The sequence below is a fragment of the Natator depressus genome, chromosome 8 (genome assembly GCF_965152275.1).
Source record: "Natator depressus isolate rNatDep1 chromosome 8, rNatDep2.hap1, whole genome shotgun sequence".
Taxonomy (NCBI): Eukaryota; Metazoa; Chordata; order Testudines; family Cheloniidae; genus Natator; species Natator depressus.
In genome coordinates this window covers 30,717,721-30,738,384 of record NC_134241.1, presented here as the reverse complement: position 1 = coordinate 30,738,384, position 20,664 = coordinate 30,717,721, and the positions used below count along the sequence as shown (strand labels likewise).

At 39.6% G+C, this 20,664-nt stretch overlaps 1 protein-coding gene across 1 annotated transcript in view; it reads right to left on the bottom strand.

Annotated features, from left to right (window-relative positions):
* Window positions 1-20,664, bottom strand: part of DOCK2 (dedicator of cytokinesis 2) — a 449,812-nt gene that overhangs the window by 103,183 nt on the left and 325,965 nt on the right. Inside the window, exon 20 of the mRNA XM_074960680.1 lies at window positions 4,347-4,425. Coding sequence (XP_074816781.1) covers window positions 4,347-4,425 — 79 coding nt within the window. The remainder of the gene's footprint in view (window positions 1-4,346; window positions 4,426-20,664) is intronic.

The following is a 20,664-nucleotide window of genomic DNA, read 5'->3' as shown; positions in this document are numbered from 1 at the left end:
TATCTTTAGTTTTTTTTGTCAGTGTTGTGTTTTAAAACAGTACAAAGCACAACTAACTAATGAATGACTACTGACAGGAAGGTTTTAAAGTAAAAATCAGAGTTTTTTCATTGTAAAACAGATGCTGTGTTATGATTAATTGGCCTGCTGATGTTACTTGATTAATTAAATACTAAAACAAAAACATGCAGCACTGAAACCAGAGCACAATGAACAAACTATTAGCTGAATAAACAAAAAAAAAATCTAGGAAATAATCCAAAGATTAAATCTAAAAACAATTTTCAATGACAGCTGCAGAGGGATCTTCTACAATATGTTATACCAAGATATGAAAGCGTCACAGTTTTGTGAGTACACCACTCCCCATCTGTGCTGATGGTCAAAATAGAGAAGCTTGCTTCTTTTTCATGTGTGTTGCCAGATTCCTCTAGTGATGCTCAGACCTACTTTAACAAACAATATCCAAACTATAACGCCAGTTCTGTTCATGGACAATTCAAGTAGGTAGAATGGGCTCAAAAAAACCTCCCCCCACAAAAGCACCACCACAATTAATCTCCTCAGTAGTAGTTTCATTAGAGAGATCAAAGATTGAACGGAAACAGACATAACCTCTAAACCCCATTTAAGGTGGCTTCTCTAGATCAGAGCTTAGGATTGGGCGAGGCACATTGGGCGAGGCAGAGCAGGAGAGTTTGAGTACCCGTATTGTGCCTGCTGTGTGTGTAAGCAGTGAACTTCTGGAGCTCGAATGTCATATTGGCACATTTGCACAAGCTTTAAATTCATTTCAGAAAAACTTAAGTAGAAAGTTCTTCTGTTTACAGGTATCTTGATAACTCTCAAAATGGGAAGAAAGCAAAGAAAAAAACTGCAATAGTTTAATTAATAATTGGATAAAATATTTTCCCCACTTTAATGACTTATTCTGGAAAAATAATAGAATGGAAATGCTAAAAAATGCCAGTCACAAAATACTCAACAATGTTACCTTTTTTAAAGGTTTGTACATTGTATATAAACCAGTCCCAATGATGCAAATATAAACAGTATTTGCAATAATTCAGGGAACAGTTCACACTAGTTGTTGGTCAAGAATTGTTCACGTCAAGTATTTACAATTAATTATTTTTGGCATGTGATTGGTCACAAAATATTGATTATGATCCCTGATTGCATAACAAAATTTTAAAAGTTCAGATCTGAACGATGAATGATGAAAACTGTAGAAAGTAGTGAAACTTCCAGGACCCCTGAACATTTTCATGGATACTAAGAAATAATTTCAATATTCACACATAATTAACAGAAGATCCCATGAATAGCAGTGAATTATGAATATATTAGAGATTCCCCCCCCCATTATTCAGTCAGCTCCAGTAAAAACAGTTTTTACACACAGTATATAGTGGAGTGCTATTAAATCTGCTGTAAGACTTATATTCTTTGTCATCAGAAATCAATTGTGTAATTTTCAGGTTTCCACTTCTAAGCCACTTGTGCCAACACTGATAGTACTTTGATTCTTTTGAATATCCTGCACATTTACCATAATTCTGTTCAATCTATACAAAGCCTCCAGGCATCTGATAAGTAATCAGAGAAGAAAAGAGCCCTAATATGGTACTCCTGGGGGGATTCTGAGCCAAAAAATTAAAAATTATGTGCATAATTTTAAAAAAATTCTGCATATTTTATTGGTCAAAGTAACACAATATAATCACTCCAGTTCAATTATTTGGGTCATTTATTTCAAAATACATTTCAACAAGTATTTTCTTCAACAACAATACAGACAAGAGCAAAAAATATTCCTCCAGGAGTACAGAGTTAAAGAAACCTCTATGACAACCCAGTTCCAGTTGGGGGATGTTGGAGGCGGCTGTCTGGGGCCCCCAGAGCACAGCCACAGGGCACCCCCTGGCCCAGACACCACCACTCCCCTCCCCACAGGTCCCAGCCACAAGACTCCCCACAGCTTCTTTACTGTCCTGCCAGGGGACATGGTGTAGTGCAGCCCTTCCTCATCCTTTGCCAGAGCTGGGTCTCTTGGGCCCTCTCCTGTCCCTGGGAGAATGAGGATCAGGCAGAGCATGCAGCCCCTTGCCTAGCCAGGCAGTGCGCTCTGCTCACTGAGAGCTGGGCTCTGCAGAGTCCAGTGGCGCCTAGTGCTGGCCAGCAGCTCTGCTGCCCCAATTCTGAGGGACGGAACAGGGAGTTCTATGAAATTCTGCGTTGTGCAGTGGCACAGAATTCCCCCAGGAGTAATATGGTCCCTGAAGTATATAGTCAGAATGCTATTCAAAGCATCCAGGAATGTACAATATTACCACAAGGGTTTATCTGAAATGAGATTACTAGGTTTTTACTGGCTTGACTTTAGTGCTCTCACATTTGACAGATGCAGCTGTGTAGTTAAGCAGAATGTTGATGGATGATCTGTACTCTAGTTTTCATATACTGTTTATTTTGGGAATTCTCCTACCCCCGATTCATTCTGCAGTCTGTCACAAATATTTAATTTGCTTTTAGGAAGAACTGACAAAGTAAGCAACAAATATATGTCTCAGAGTAATCAGATGATGTGGCAATGATCAATTGCAAACTGAAATTAGTGTAGTAGCTTGATGTGCCACAAGGAAGATTAGATCATAGGTTTCATGTTGGGTCAAAAATGAGAGGAATTTTCACTAACAAATGAAACATTTAGGGTAGTGGAAAGAACACACTTTTCTTATTATATCGGTGGTCAGGAACTGTATTAATGTCACAGATGTGTACATGAAGTAAGCTAGAGCTTTTCAAAGATACACAATAAGTAATGAGATAAAGATATTCCCACCTGGAAAAGCCCTATTAAATTTAATAGGAATAAAACAACCAGGGTGATAGAATTTAAGAGAGAATTGTAATCCTGCTATAGAATTCCATCTCTCTAAAGTTGCTCATAGAAGCCATCACTGTAATAAGCAAATATTTGTATGAGTTATTTTAAACATTTTATTATAATTGATTCTTTATTATATTATCTAGGACATTTCAAAGGGGCTTACCAGGCCTGACCCTGTGATGTGTCCCTTCCACTTTGGTGCTCTATTTACTTTGTTTTGAGTTGCCCTAGGGCTGGCCCTTGTCTATTGTATCCAGACATGGAACCTTCATTCCACACAGTGCTGTGCCAAGAGACTGACCCTGAATCAGGTTCCTTCACCCTTAACATGCTCTTTTATATCCCTCTCATGCACTTTTATACCCTTATAGCCCTCCTCTTAGTACTTAATTGTGATTGAGAGGGCTTCTCCTCCAGCAGGGAAGAACACTCCTCTGAAATCCTAAAATTGGCAAACATGAACTGGCACATATATATAGTATTAGAGATCAGGATCACCAAGAAGCATAACCTTGCAACATTAATAGCAAGTTTCAAATGCACGTCTCTGTAAACAGTGAGGAAAGAGCATGGAGGTTTCTCTGAAACCCATATTATGCTGACAATCAGTCAATGAGCATGCTGCAGCATTATAACTATGTTCAATTTCGGTACATAGGCATTTACTTACTACTCCAGTTAATATAAAGAAGGTGCAAGTGTAATAAATTTTAAAAGCTGTAGTCAATTCCACATTTAAGGGATTTTCTGTCTATGTAAAGAATCAAATTTTATTATGCAGCATTCATTTGCATATGGTGCTGACTTAATTATACTTTAATAATGTTAGTTTTCAACCCCATAAACCTGTTGTGTTCAGTTCTCACGGACAAATATGTTCTAACTAACACTCCTGAAAATTCAGTTTGGGATCTGAGAGTCATGCTGGGAATTATATTTACTTCCCATGCATCATCATGAATACAATTTTCAGGTTAAGTTACTTCCTCACTGGAGGCCTGAGCCTGCACCACTGTAGTCAATAGGTATTTTGCTGTTGATATGAATGAGCGTAGGATCCAGCCCTTATACCTGTGCAGCATCACTTCAAATTATGCCCTTAGTTACCTCTGTGTAATTGCATCTCCTTTTGAACTATGTCCCTAAGTACACACATGTGAAGTCCTCTTTCCTTTTACAGGTTTCCACAATGTATTAACCAATTCCGTTGACATTGCACAAGAAGGAACAGAATCCAGTCAGCTCTTTCATAACTGTGACAGTTCAGCACAGGTAACACAAGTAAAATATAATGAACGGGTATTTAGTTACTAAATCAAACAGATGTGACAATGACTACATACAGAGAGCACATCTGTTGAGTAAGAAGGTGCTATTTGTACATAATCACTCCTCACAGGAAAACTACTATTTAAGGAAATCTTGCTCCACAAAAGGGTAGTTAAGTACATACCTGTACTTCAAAATCCATATTCTCCAGAAATTTTTGGTTCATGGTTTCAGCAAATTTGTTGATAGCTCGCAAAAACACTCTAAAAAAAGAGAAAACAATGGAATAAATTTATGGATGTGATCTTTGGAATGATATCTTAATCAGGTCTGATAGCAATTAAAAGCTCATTTATTTAAAGACTGACAAAACTAGAAGTAGCAGAAGTCACACATCCACAAAATACCACAAACTTCATTCCTTGGAACAGCACGTCATTTAAAATACATTATACTTTGTGAAAGTATTTCATTCATTATTTGACTGTCAGAAGGTTCCTCAATTATGTTTTCAATATAAAAAATTGGACAATGTTATTTCTTTGTTCCGCGGAACATTACAGTGAACTATAGGAAACACACAGTATAATAAATCTTTCATACACAATTTACCGTCTATGTGACAGCTATGCTTTGTTTACAGAAATGTTATTGCTTTCCTTTCACTGATCTGTCAGCCAGAAATACTCAATCCTTTTGTGATTATAAAGGTTGTTTGCTCATTAGGAATGTAAGGTATATTTTCCTAATTAAAAGATACATTGTATAGCTTGTTGATTTTCCTACAGAATCTCATGTTTTCTCACAGTTTCTTCTGCAGGTAGATTGTAATACTCACTCTAAATTGACTTAATACATTTTATTTTTTGCAAGAAACACAAAGGTCAGAATCTATTATTGCACACCAGGTCATAACTCTAAGAGCTAGGAATGTAGCACCTTTTCCTAGTACAGTGCTTTCTTAAAAGGAAATGCCAGGTTAAAAGTCATATTTGGAAAATAAACTTCCCTGCCTATCTCTGTACTAATAAAACCTTCAAATTAAAAAGTCAGTCAACTGTACCTCTCATTATTTATGATGTTTGTTAATTTTATGCACTTCATTCAGCTTGGAATTTGAAAATAAAGTCATCTATTTGACTTTAGTTTACACCTAGTTTGGTCACTTTAGTAATGTCATACAGCAATGTTTGGGTTGCAGGTAACATTGACTACTTAGTTCTGGTAGATGTGAATCCCTCCTCATCAAGGAATGAATTTAATATGCCCCTCAGTATGACGCAAGGACAGACTTAGGGGTCTCACCTTAAACCTCTCTTCTTCTCACTTTACTTTGTTTTTCTATAAGGATGAGGATACTGATCTCTTGATGACCTGACAAACCTTGCAGTTTGCCAATAGGAATCACAAAAGGGCACTGACAGGCCCATCCAGGCAGGGACTTGCACAGTCTCGTGCACTGGGATGGATTCCAAGGGCTCCCAGTGGGAGCAGGGGTGATCCTTACTCGTTTGCTGACAGTCTACAGGGTTCACTGCCTGACATTGGGGCTTGATGGGGGAAGAGATAGCTAGTCATTTGTGTTAAAAGCAGTGTTGTTCTTCCAGTTTTATGTAGCTATTGTTTCAGGACCTCGTGATGACACAAACCAGATTTCTCTTGCACACAGAAATGGTATTATAATCACTATGTTTGAAGTCAGAAAAGATTTCCCACTCCCTAGACCACCATGCAAGCTATTGTGATGGTTTTGCTGTGGACCAACCTGCAGAAAACATCTTGCAGGACATAGGGCTGAAGGGCAAGTGCCCAAGACTCGGGATAGGCACCAGATCACTCCAAGATGGGCTGTTGGCAGCCCTAGCTTAGAGTTGTAGGCAGACAATTTGCTCAGAACAACAGAAATGCATTTTCAAGGTGCATTTATTGTACAAAGACTGGTCTTTGTTATTAGGGTTGAACTTGACTGGCCAGAATCCCTCTCTCTAGGAGTTGATGGCCATTGCATCCTTTCCCAAAGCAAAGGGCTTGAGAGTAGGAGTGCTACAGACCTCTTGAGGAGGAATATAGGGCATAGGTGGACCCTTACTGTCATGCACAAATATAGCCCTCTCACTCTCCCATCCCTAATATTGGTGGGGGTTTGTACGTGCAATTTGCAGATGGCATTCTGGGCATCCTACTGGAGTCCAGTGCATTATGATTCTTTAGGATTTGCAGGTTGAATTATTACTATAGCAGTTGTGCCTTACAATTTAATCCATTTACAGTTGCTTTGTTTCTTTTCTATATCATTCCTAGCAGAATCAGCAAAGCACATTTATACAGAACACTCTGGGGTATAATTTGATCTGTCCGTGTCCCATCAATGCCAGTTTAGCTAATCTTGGTAACCCAGTTAAGGTTTGGTCCTGAGAAAGGCTGAGTTTCCTCAACTCAGAATGAATCCAGTTGGCCAAATTTTACTTGACACTGTCCCTTTCACATCAGCTCAGCTAACCTAGTTGTCAAAGGCATCCTGGTCAAGAACTTCCTTCAGAATACTCAGCAGTATGTGGATCTGCATGCAGGGCCCATGTGCCTTTAAGCTTCCATTGGCAGCCTGTCTGGTACACTTCCTGGGCACAGATTCTCTGTTTAGTACCTTTTCTGGAAGTGGGACTCTGCACTCAGCTGCCTTAGGACTCAACACCAGTGCTGAACCCCTTCATGCCTTCACAGTAGCTCAAGCATACCTGCCCCAGACTGCCAACTTTGTGGGGCACTCTAGTTTATAGTTTACCTCAACAGGGACACATGACATGTGAAGCAATCAAACAGCCTTTGCACAAGGACTTCTGAAACACCACTGTTTATTTTAAACAGAGATATACAGATCTAGGTAAAACAATGAATACCAGCTACGTCATTCCCTTCCCCAGTTTCCTCACCACTGTGGAGCATGCTTTGAGATATGGATCAGTGTTCTTTCATGGTTTTGCGTCCCCTCTCTTCCAGCTCAGGGCTTCTTGGAATAAAGGGTGTCCCTGCGGTCAGTACCCTTCAACTCCAGCAGTCAAAAAGGTTTCCTTCCAGTCAGAAAATTTGCCCTTTTGAGTCCCTCCCCAACTTCTTAACTTTCGTGTTTTTAAACAACTGCTCTGATACCTCCAAATCTTTGTTCCCTTTGGGTATTTTTTCACTCCTTAAAAACCCTAGTTTTCTGCTGCCAAATTGAAGAAATCTTGTTTCACCTAGGTTGTAGCCGACACATTGTTCAGTTTGGGCAAGATCTATTCAGATGTTGATGGTCTTTAAGGACCATCCTATTCAGAGACAGTGCTCAAGAGCCCCGCCCTGTCTCCTGGGCATAAGGAGTAGGAGGCAAGAATGCAGTAAAGAAAATAAGGGATGAAACATTCAGAGAGTTCATAATCTCAAAATTAATAAATTGCATATAGGCAGATTACTAAAATTGTCATGTTGTCTAACTTAATTAACTAACGAAGACAGCCATCAAACTAACCTAGTTAAAAATGCTTGACAAGACTGTTGGCCGATGCTAGTTTTCTTTTTATCAATCATGTTTAACAATGCCTAAGAAGGGCTAGGGATGTAAAGGAAAATGCAAGGAAAGTGTCTGAAAGTTACCTCACAAACCATTCCTAGTGTACTTATTAACCAATTAACACTACCTGATTATATTAACATGGTTACAAGGCCTTATACTGTATATTCTGAGTATTCTTCATCAGTCTCCTTTTGTAGGGCACCCCTTTCACACTCAGGCAATTTTCATCTGGTACATTGGAGTAACACATTTTCAGGAAATATGCAATATCTTCATGCTGTCAAGTTTGAAATACTTCTCATACATTTGTATTTTGCCTTGAGGGTATCTCTCTCTGTTATTAAAAAGAAAAGGAGTACTTGTGGCACCTTAGAGACTAACAAATTTATTTGAGCATAAGCTTTCGTGAGCTACAGCTCACTTCATCTGTTATTGGCATTCAGTGAGGAGACTTGACTTCTATGTCTGGCTCTGTCACTGTGGTGTTGTGTGAATTTTGGCAACTAAAAATGTCTAATGCCTCAGTTTCTCCTTTTGTAGAAAAGATGATATTACTTAACTACCCCAATGGGGTTCATTTGAAGCTACAGTGATGCTTGTAGAGTGCTTTGGAGGTCCCCAAATCTGATAGTAGAGGCAAGTATCATTTTAATTATTGTTATGAGTATATTGCATTACAGTGTAGTGTGGACTAATGGACTGCCCTTAAGTCTAAGTGAAGAGAAAGTCAAATTCAATCCAGACAAAAGAAAAAAAATAGCATTATTTTAACTGACAGCAAAGAGAAGATACAGAGAATTAGAGCAATGGTTCCCAAACTTGTTCCGCCGCTTGTGCAGGGAAAACCCCTGGTGGGGCGGGCCAGGCCGGTTTGTTTACCTGCCGCGTCCACAGGTTCGGCTGATCGCGGCTCCCAGTGGCTGCAGTTCGGTGCTCCAGGCCAATGGGAGCTGCTGGAAGCGGTGCGGTCTGAGGGACTTCATACTAGCTGAATTCAGAAATAATTTCAAAAGAAAGACATACCCTATCATAACTCATGTTACTCTCCCTCCCTGACAGCTCCCTGCACCTCTTCTCTTCTCAGAATCTGGATCAGTAGTAGCCAAGTCTGCTTTCAAGATTGAGAATGCTCAAAGGGTAGCATCTCAATTTCCAAAGCAGGATTCTCATTTAATTGAAATGACTTTTCCTTATTAACTTCCCCCTAAGACTCTTAAATTCTTTGGAGATTCTACTGATTTTCATCACTCAGATCCACAAAAAAATGTTCTCTGAGGTGTTTATGTACAATAACTTCTCCATAAATATCTGAGAGCTACAAAACATGATCCTGACAGTATTCAATGATTTTGGTGTAGGATGGCTAATTAAGACTCTACTCCCTGACAACGTATATTTCCAGAATGTTTCTCCCATGCCCTGGAAGACACAACTTCTACATTGCCATTCATATCAAAAACGTAGGTCTACAGGTCCGTGGGTGACCTTCATCAAGGCCCAGATTTTCCCTGTGCACCAAGCCAAATAGCTGTGTTTAACTCAGGGGATAAGAAGGGATGAATCATCCTCTGACATTCCCATCTGGTGTTATCTGGACCGGTGATCTGCTAGGCTGTTCCTAGGTGATCCTAGGCTGTTCACGCACAGCCTCTGGCATGTAAGCTGCTCCTTGGATTGTGCAACCGAATGACACTAGCCAATATCTCCGGTCCCAGACACAACCCTAGGAACCTTCGTCTTGCAGTGCGCAGTTATGCCCACTGGACACTGCAAGCTTATATGAGTTTGTCAATTTAACAAAAGAAATGGATATGTACCAGGCTTGTTATCCCAAGGGGAGTCTCTGACACACTTCAAACCAAATGCACTGCTTCCGGTAGAATAAACAAACAGATTTATTAACTACAAAGATAAATTTTAATTGCTTATAAATCAAAGCACAACAAGTTGGATTTGGTCAAATGAAATAAAAGCAAAACACATTCTAAGCTGATTTTAACACTTTCAGTGCCCTTACAAACTTAGATGCTTCTCACCAATGGCTGGCTGGTTGCCCTTGAGTCGCCTGGTATGGTGTCTGTAGATGTAGGTGGAAGAGAAAGGAAGAGCATGGCAAAGTCTCTCCCTTTTATCATGTCCTTTCTTCCCTCTTAGCTTCCCCCACACCTTCAGAGTCAGGTGAGCATTACCACATCGCAGTCCCAAACTGACCAAAGGAAGGTGGGTAACTCACTCGAGAGATCCTTTTGTTGCTGCCTAGACCAGCATCCTCTGTTCCTGTGAAGCTGGGCTTGGTTTGTCCCATACATGATGAGGTGTGAACTACCTCTGCTCTTGGAGAGTTTTTTCTTGGCCTTATTTCAAGCCATTAAGACACATTTTCAGCCTCATAACTATATACATGAAATTATAACCTATAACGTTACTATAACAACAATGCTCAGTGCATCATGAGTCTTCCGAAGACACCTGACATGACAAACTTTGTATTGGATACCACACAATCATTTTACAAGGATGAACACGGGGGTGCTGTGTGTTCCCCTGAGGTACAGAGCGTCATACATGCCCCTCAGATTGTAAAGTGACAATGAAGTCATTCCTCAGCTACTTCTGCAACTCTGAAGCTTCAGTAGCTCCAGCTGCTCCTGCATCCCCAATTTGTAATGGCTATGTCTGATAGATACACACATCATTGTATCTATTGGTCTCATCTATGTTCCTCCTGAACTCTGAGTGGTAAAGTATTGTAGAACAGGCAGGGGATTCACATCTACCACACAATGGCCCTTTTCTTCCCTGCTGCAGAAATGGAACTGTGTCTGGGGACCTCTCCAACTGCAAGATTTAGGCCCTAAATGTTAGTAGCCCTCTCTAAGCAAGACATAAATATTCTCAACCACATAATCAAATGATAGTCATATGTTGAGACCTCTGTAACAATGCACCTTTTGCTCCTTCCTTCCAACGTTTGACCTGTGAAGTTAACAAGTGGTTTCTTTATTATAAAGAATAATGTACAGATATTTAAGCACATGATTGAGTCTTCACATCAGATACTGAGATGTCTATCCTAAATGGCCAAAACTGGATCTGCAAATATCTGCGTGCAACACCAGGGACTAGCCTGAAACACTATAATTCTCCTATGGTGAAAGGTTGATTTCAGACTGTGTCTTTGACAGAAACTGGAACACAGGAGCTGAGAGGAACAAAGGAATATTTCCCTAATAATAGGCTCCACTTTTTTTTATCAACTAAATAAAAAATGCAACGTACTCTAAAGCTATTACTAGAAAATGAAGAATGTCCATTTACTCTGAAAATCTGAATATAACCCCATCTTTAGAAGTGGAAATATATGAATATAAACAAACTATAGCTCTCTAATTCTGGACCGTTATTAGCAAAGAAAAAGTTAAACTAATCCACTGATACTCTGTACTTGGCCGTGACTTAAACTGAAAGGATGATTACAGTGGGATTGACACTGGTTAAAGTAAATACTCATATACTTTTCATAGGCAAATAAGCCTATAAGAATTAGTAACTAGTTTTAAGACTGATCCTGAAAAACATCTTGCATACGAGAATCCAATTATTCCAATGGTTATCATTCACCTTTAGGCAGCTTGGCAGGGTCAGCCTCTTAACTTCCACTTCTGGAACTTGCTTCTGGGATACAAAACCATGGCCAGGATTTTAAAAAAATTAGGTCCTAAAGTTCAGCTTAAAGTCCATATATAGGCAACTAGATAAGGGACTGGTTTTTCAAACTGCTGAGCACCCACCAGCTCCATGGTTAACACTACTTAAAATCAAGTCAATTATTTATATGCTTATATATGGATTTAAAAGCTGGACGTTAGGGCACAGTACTTTTAAGATCTTGGCCCACATCTAAATATTTCCTTTAAGAACACCCCCAAACTTGAGACATGATTTTATACTTTTACTAAAGACTGGGAAGAGATTTCTGCCTGTCACTCATCAAGCCTTTGCAAACATTATTCCATTCCTAGTGGGGTCCGCTTCCATGCTACAGTTAATATTTCAAGTGTTTTTAAGTTAGCAGACCTATATCAGAACTGGAGAGTTTATTGTTGTATGCAGTGTCAGTCCCAGGATATTAGAGAGACATGGTGGGTGAGGTAATATCTTTTATTGGACCAACTTGTGTTGGTGAGAGAGACAAGCTTTAGGGCTTACACAGAGCTCTTCTTCAGGTCATTGTTTGTATTCTGGCATAAGCAACCTCAATGCCCAGACATAGGCTGAATTCATTCAGTTCAGTATTTATTAGTATCAAAACTTTGCTATATCTTACCAAACTGTGTAATCGATAATGATACAAAGATATTTGTAGATGTATTGGCAGCGGCAAAGAACTAATTGGGTGCAATACATACTGGATTATCAGAGCTAGGGGAAACAATGTTCTTTTGTACTGTTCACTAAAAAGACATATAAAGAAGCTGAAAGACTTTTGTTATCACTGAGTTTGAAAACACACTGAAGACTTAAAAAAAAAAAAAACAACCAACTTTGAAAACACAGGGCTCATTCCTGAAGACCTTAATCACGTTCCTCTGCAAGAGACCCATATTAGCTCCAGACAAGTCTGCTTAAACTAACATCATAAAGAGCTATTGGCTTTGTGCATGGCATACACCATGATGTTTTCATCCCGATGACTCGTGTGGCCTAGCAAATCAAGATCAGTTTTGTTATGTTAAGTCTGAGTATACATCAAGCTTAATATATATATATATATATATATATATATAAAAAAAAAATATATATATATATATATATATATTTTAAAGGAGTCTTGGTACTCTCCGTACCCGCTTTGGCTGCTAGAGCTGAGATTTGTTTGTTTGATGAAAGTGCTGATTGGACAACTTTCTGCGTTTGCTGTCAGACAAATTAAAGCTACCAAGACTCCTTTAAAATATATATATATATAGATCATGCTCAAGCTCACTCAGTTCAACGAGGTTGCTATTTTTAGGATCTCTTTTGAGCTTTGGCTGGTGAGGCCTTACCATTATGACTATGCACATAGGTCAGAGACAAGCAGGGTTCAAAAAAGTAGTCTCAGACTCAGACTTTTAGATCAGAAGGGACCATCATGATCTACTCTGGCCTCCTGCACATTGCAGGCCACAGAACCTCACCCACCCAGCCACCCACTCCTGTAATAGATCTCTAACCTCTGGCTGAGTTACTGAAGCCCTCAAACTATGATTTAAAGACTTCAGGTTACAGGGAATCCACCATTTACACTAGTTTAAACCTACAAGTGACCCATGCTCCATGCTGCAGAGGAAGATGAAAACCCCCAGGGTCTCCGCCAGTCTCACCTGGGGGAAAATTCCTTCCCGACCCCAAATTTGATGATCAGATGGACCCTGAGCATGTGGGCAAGACCCACTAGCCAGATACCTGGGAAAGAATTCTCTGAGCCCTCCCTATCTAATGTCCCATCACCAGTCATTGGGGATATTTACTGCTAGCAGTCACAGATTGGCTACATGCCATTGTAGGCAGTCTCATCATACCATCCCCCCCATAAACGTATCAAGTTAGGTCTTGAAGCCAGTTAGAAACTGTTGCACTGAGGCTAGCAACTCCTCTTCCTGACACACATCACATGTGCATAAGTGGTTTATATTCTCCACCCATGGTCAGTGAAAGAGAAAATATCTTACAAGATTAATTTATACTCTCGTCTCACTTGCTGGTTTCATACCTCCACTGCCTTCTTGTGTGTTCTTTTACAAAGCCAGGGTAAAGTATGTGTGGCATTTCCAGGAGCTTAAAAAAAAACTTGACCCACCCCAATCCCAGCTGCTTATCATGGTCAGTGATTGAAACAGCAATCACAAACATCAAGCAAATTGAATCGGGAACATAGAAGGTACACTGGATACAGAATGAATAAGCAGTCAGTGTGACAGAGGGGAGATTAAAACAGACATTTACTACCTCAGTGGACAAAATACAAAGCAGTACGAAAGAGCCTGAGAAACTCAGAGAAAGGCGAGATGACAACCCCCCACCCCCCAAACGGTGAAACTTTGGGAGATAACGGCAGCAACCACCTGACAACAGCTTGCCATCGAATCAGAAATAGCAATACAAGATGGGCACATTGCTAGGAATGTGAAACCTACCATAGACACAGATGACTGACTTATCAACTTTGGCAACACTTGTCTTAGGAATAAAGTTACAGGGTTTGAATGGACTGTTTTCCTGGTGGGGTAAACCACTCCTCTGCTACCTGCTAAAGACACATCTTTTGATGAAAAGAAAATGTTATCACTTAATAGTATTGATCCCTTTGTCTCACTTCAGTATTTCAATAGACAGAAGTGTAGTAATTTTCTAAATACTGCAAACTATCAGTTTCCTAAATTCACATCTGCTCTACCTGGCCTAAGACATTCTGTCTGAATAGCTTAGTCAGAAAAGAATAGCTTCAGAATATGATCTACCTTACTTCTGTGATTTGTTTCTGCTATAAATTGCTTGTTATGTACAATTCATTTTAGATTATTACTAGAGCACTTATTATTTGCAAATTCACCTTTGAACAACAAAACTAATATATACTCTACAATGAACCAGAGGTAATCTGACAGCAGTACAACAAAGTGTGCCTAAAGAAAGACAAGATGAGTGACTGCTTTGATGCAAAACTGCAAAAACCAAAAGGTGGAGGCTTCTATTAACTATGTATTTGCTTTACCATCATCACCTCAGGTTGTGGAATCTCCTTTAATATTTACCAAGAGAGTGATATTTTCAAGACAGCTTATCTCCCTTATAGACACCAAAATAAGGTGGCAAAACTGCTCCTCGCACTGGTGCTGAACTCTTTTGAAAATCTGTGCATTAAGAAACTTGATTACTTGAAAATATAAATGCCTAAGGAAGCTATCATAATGAGCCGTGGAGCAACTCATGTGGTTTGATTACACTGTGTCCCTTCCCACCCCCTGTGCTCCTCTCTTTTGTATGCTCCTAGTAACAGTTTATGTTTTAGGGATATCTCGCGTGAATACCTTCCTAGAAATCACACAGTGCCTTTTGCTGTTGCCAGATAAAATTAGAAAATAAGGGACACAAGGCCAGAACCTGAGATAGTATAAATGTATGTAGATTCATTTAATTCAATGGAGTTAGGCCAATATATGCCAGCCAGAGACCTGGCCCATACTTTTCAACCCTGACAAAGGCTTGGACTGCTCCTTCTGATAGAAATACCCAGAGAAAGGGAGCCGGGAGGGGGAGTAAGACACTCTGTGGAGCTCCCCTTGTGGTGTTTCCTCTGAACTCTTGAATGGGAAGGAGCAGGGCTAGCCTTTTGGGAAAAAGCAGCATGCTATGCCCCTATACCCTGTGGATTCACCCACAGCCATCCACGCAGAGCTTTGTACCACTGGTTTCAGCACCTGCTGCAGCCCTTGCTCCCACATTAATGGGGTCACTGTATTCCAGGGGACTAGGCATCAGCCTGTGGGCCAAGAGATCTGAGTTCTGATTCTGATGCTCCCCTGATGCATGACTGGGCTGGGTCACTCAGCATCGCTGAGTCTCAGTGTTCCCAATGCAAAGTAGAGGTATTGACTTAACGTTTGTAAACACACTGTAGATATAAGCAAAAAGCCAGTCAGTGGCTTTCCTAGAAGTCATTTTAATGTCACTTGAAATTTCACTGGCATTGAAATTTCAGGGAGACTGAAAACATGTGAAACCAGTTGGTCAGAAAAATGCACATATCTGAGAACGTATTTTTAAATCAGTTTGACTCAGTCCTGGTAATTCAATATCTCACTGCTACAGCTTTTTTTTAAATATAGATTAAATACAAAAAGCATAAGGGAAATACTTTTTTGTACTATTCTATTATTTTTATTTAATTTTATCCTGAAATATATCAGAGTGTCACATATTTGTTTCCCTTCAGGAAGGTATCCTCTCTGATACGAATATAAATGATTACAAAGCACATACAGATATGTTTCTCTCTTTTCCCCATTTGTATGTTTGTTCACATATGGTTCATGCAAGAAGGTGCTTGATCTACTTGACTTTGCTAGTCAAAACAAAACAAAACAAAAAGAGGAAGAGATAAAAAGAGTGTTGAGCTTGCAAATAGCTTTCATTTTTCACCTTGAGGCACAGAGAGAACTGTGCTTAGGGAAGCTACAAGCTTACTCCTTCACAGCAGATATTGTGGTAGCACAAAAGAGGTTACAGTGAATCAGCAGATTATGGCTCACTAAAATACAAGTGTCAAATTCATAATGGGTCTAACAATTGTCCTCAGGATGCTGCTTTCTTTGTAAATGAGAATCCTATATGGAAATATGACCAGCATCCTTTAGCTTCCAAAGGACTGTGAACACTATATGGGTCTAAAGAAGCTATTTATAGATCATTTCATTTCTTGGAGACTTTAAGACGCTGTGTTTGCAGCACTGATCCAAAACATTGCACCAAAACTTCAGGGAGGAATGATCTGGTTAGTAATTAATTAGTTAAAATTACATAAGGCTTGCTCTACAAGATTTATATGAAAAGTTATGGATAGCGAAGTTGCTAATCACTTAGCTTTTGAGTCATTTATTGTGGTGAGACATTTTGCAGGCACAGGTACAAATGTCATCTACAAAGACAGGATGTTTGTCAGGGAAAAGGTGATGTCTCTGGGAAATTGCTCTGAGAGCTTTAGATAAAACCCAATATCTTGGATTGCAGCCAGAAGTTAATACTGCTAATGTTAATACTGTTAATGTTCTGCACTGGCTATGTAATATATAACAGCTCACCCCATTCAAGAGGTGAACTGCTGCAAGGTGATGGATTTGGGTTCTTTGTAAGCAGGTGCTCAGATAACATGGCAGGGGATGAGTGCTGTATATGATAGGAAAGAAGCTGAGATAAAGAACCCTGCAGTATTTGATGCTACAAAGAGGCAAATTATTGAAGCCAGGCTCATATGGAGAAATAACTGGAGACTTACACCACCAATAGATGAAAGAACCATCATATGCCACAGCTCTCACCTGTGACTCAAGAGCAGCAAAGCATTAAGATGGACTTACAGACCACACTTATTCCTCTAGTTACTTCCTCCTATTCATCAGCATACTCTTTTCCAGGCTAAAACTTAGCCAATTTTGTCTTTTCCAAGTACCTCCTGAAATGATAATTGGAGCCTAGTAGGCCTACCCCACATGTGATCCTAACTGTGAGAAAGTGGATACAAATTTATAAAAAGTGTCACAATAACATATAAAAATAAATGCTGATGGGAATAGCTGCACAAGGGAAACAGACTGAATTAGTCCAAATAAAAAGGCCTACTGATATAACTCAAGGACTGTGTGAAGCTTTTGTCTGGTAAAACAAGAAAAATGTGGGACTGGAAATAAATGAACCAAAATTGATGCATCACAAATTAGCCTGATTTGTGGATAAAATAATGAGAGGATGAGTTATTTAGAGGTCTTAAAATAAAGAAGACCTCTAAATAAAGACTTTAAGTGGGGCCCTCCAATTGAGGAATTTCTGGAAGAGGGGGAACTTCATCCTTCACTCGTGGATTTTGAAAATCATTGTATCATCATGAAGCCCAGACCCAGCCATTGACGCTGCGCCAATGGAAACTTCAGCCAGGGACTTCTGGCTCCTCTTTCCTTGTGTGTCCCTTTCTGCCTCCACTATTCTTCCTGTCCTGTCTTTCTGTCTCAGCATTCCATTTGATCCTGTGGTCAACTGTACCAGCACAATAGGACAGAGGGCCCATCCCGCACTGCTCAGCTTGAGACAGACCAGTAAAAGACTCTGGCTCAGCCAGCAAAGACTGCATATTTGGCATCACTGTGTCAGCCTGTGATCAAAGACGTAGATAAAAAGCAATGTCCCACACAGCCCAATGTACTACACATTTGCCAGGTCTCAAAGTGGCTGACAAATCCATGTGCATTGCTTGTGATTTCCAGCCATGAGGTAGCAAATAAAAGTCAACGCCAAAGACAGTCTTCGCTTGTCTCTTCTTTCCCCATTTGTGTTTGTCTTGTCTTGTCTTCTAGGAAATGGAACTGGACTTTAACAACAATCATAACAGCTCTAACTCACTCACTCACTCCTTTTTTCCCCCAAAGGACAGTTATTACCATCTTCAATACCACATAAAAGAATGTCTTATGGGGAGAGGGTTTCCTTTTAAAAATTCTCCACAGCTAAAGGAAAAGGGAATAAGAGAAATTGTTGAAATGAAAACCTTACTTTCCATTTCAAATTCTTTAGCTATTTTGCGTTCTGTTTTTGTACATTAAATAAAGGGCTAAAAGGATGTTTAATAGTATGTTTGCCATGGAACTAAGAAAACCAAGGTCTCCATATACCAAACCTCAAACTTGTTGAACACTGTTTAATGTTGGACATGGACAGGATCATGTCAACACCTTTGACCCTCTGGGGGCATTTCTTCCATCTACATTAATGCAACACTTCCCTTTGATGAAACCTTTCATCCGGGTTTGATGAAAAAGGGATACAGAGCTGAGTTATCTACTATTGGTGACACCATGGACCAAAGTATCTCCCCAAGTGTTGTACGTACACACCTTGAATAACAGTGATGAGAGGGGTCTCTGAAAAGTCGATGAATGTACACTGATGTAAAAATGGTGCAAGAACAAAATCAAGCCAAACATTCTACATCCCAATCAATGCCTATTTCCTTCTCCTGCATTTTAACATAAGGAAAGTCCCAGTCTGGTATTCAACCAGATTCCCAGGTTATGAATGTCATCATAAAGCCTCCTTGGGTTATGCAGTGTGTGCGCGCACGTGCGCGTAACCTCGCTTACCAAGGTCACTGCAATGAAAGCATTTTTTAACATACGACTCACCTTCTTTAAAAAAAATAAAAACAGAAATGCAAAAATCTGGCAGCTAGAAACCTGTTAACTGGGGCTTCATGCAAAATTCAAAAGGGAAAATGAAACTGTCTTTACGCATTTAAAAATGGATATTTCAACAAGTCTATTTAACAGTTTAAAGCATATTTGCATGGAGGTGCAAACCAGAAAAGAGACTGATCTGGCTGAATGTTTAGCTTCTTTGTCCCTCTTCCAAAATGATGAGTACTGCCACCATGAATATTGTTACTTCTCAAAATACATTACACTCAAACTTGACTGGTAGTGCATGTGTGATATCATACCTAGCAGCACCATGCTTCCAGGATTGCATTTCTTGGAACATAACAGACTGGAAGACTCACTGTGTTTGTGCATAACAGTATGCTCATTAATCTCAATATATCTGTGGGCATCCTGCCAGCATGAGTGTTTTCTATTAGGTCCCAGTTTATAGGCTAATTGCTTTATGTAACATGAAAGTTAAAGCATATTTTATTAATAAATGAAATCAGGATATATAAAATCTATTCATCCATAACACACTGGAAGCTTTTCCCAGTAAGAACTGAGGCTTATGATAAGGGTGTGGGGGGGGAAGGGGGCGGTAGCTTTCACTGATGAAGATGGTTAAAAAGAAACTTCCACATATAAATTGATGCAGAGCTGTCTTCCTGAGTCTGAAAGCTGACTGCCTCTGCAGCAGAGAGACAAAGTTCAGGTCAGTTTCCTGGCCTTTAGTGCTTTCTGGCATACTGTCAAGCAGCATATTAGTTTCCTGACCTTCCTACCAGGGAAGGATCTGAAAAGCAGGCACTGCAAAAAAAGGGGAAGAGGCGGTAAGGGTATGGCTCTGTAGACCATCCCCTCCTTTTGTCAACTAGAAGGGCTTAGGAAACGGGTCAAGTGTCAGACACCACCTCTTTCCTCCCTTGCAACAACTGGAGAAGAGTTGGAGTGGATGGAAGGAGAAGAGTAACCAGACAGTTATATGATACATGGAGCCCTCAAGCATGGTCCAGGGGTAGCACCATTATAGAAATCCCAGCATGCTCCCACTTCCCAACTGCTGGAGACACGGTGGGTCTGGGCTTTTCACCAATGTCCTACCCACCTTTGACTACTTCTGAGCTAAGCAGTTTAGTTCTCCAGTTCTAAGGTGTCTGGTAGGCCTGAATTAAAGAATCTCACCATTTTCACAAAGCAGGTGCTCAAGTGCAAATTCTGCCCACATGGAAGTGCTTGAGCACTACAATCAAAGCTTCCAACACAACCACTGCCAGACACACTGTTGCCTATGAGACTTTCCTCAGGAAAATGACAAGGAAGAGCCATTGTGGAATATATATTCTTTGGCATTGAAAGAGCATTTGCAATAATAGGGAAATAACGGCATTTAATCAAGAAAGTTGTTTTTGTTTTGCTGTGTTTTTTGTCACATAATAGTGACATTAGAACTACATAAATCCAGTGGAAAGTGACTGAACTTAATGGAACATCTCCAATTCCTTATTTCTGGAGCTTTGTGTTTTTAATGATCATCTGTACCTGTTGTTTAAGATAATTCTTATATTTTAAATCTGCAAAGTTCTGCAATATGCCATAAGCCATTATATGAAGATGACCTTTTCACCCTTTAGAAAGTTCAAACACTTACAGAAAAACAATTGCATTTCTTTCTGTCATCTCTCTTTAGGGCAGTCAAAAGCTTTTGGAGGAAAATCAGATCAATGGAATGAAAAACTACTGAACATTAGCTTGACATTATTGTATGTGAAAGGTTGGTCTTCTAAATTCTGTCCACAGCTAAGAAAACTCCTTCACCTACATCTTTATCACCAAACCATATTTTCTATCAACTCAATACATCTTAAGCTCTTTAACTTTTCTTTTAAAGCAATAAAAAAAGGAAATATTTACAACTTACAGCAACTTTTTTTTTCATTTTAACCCACACTTTAGGATGAATAAAGGGACATATAAAATCATATACTGCGGAAAGTAAGTAA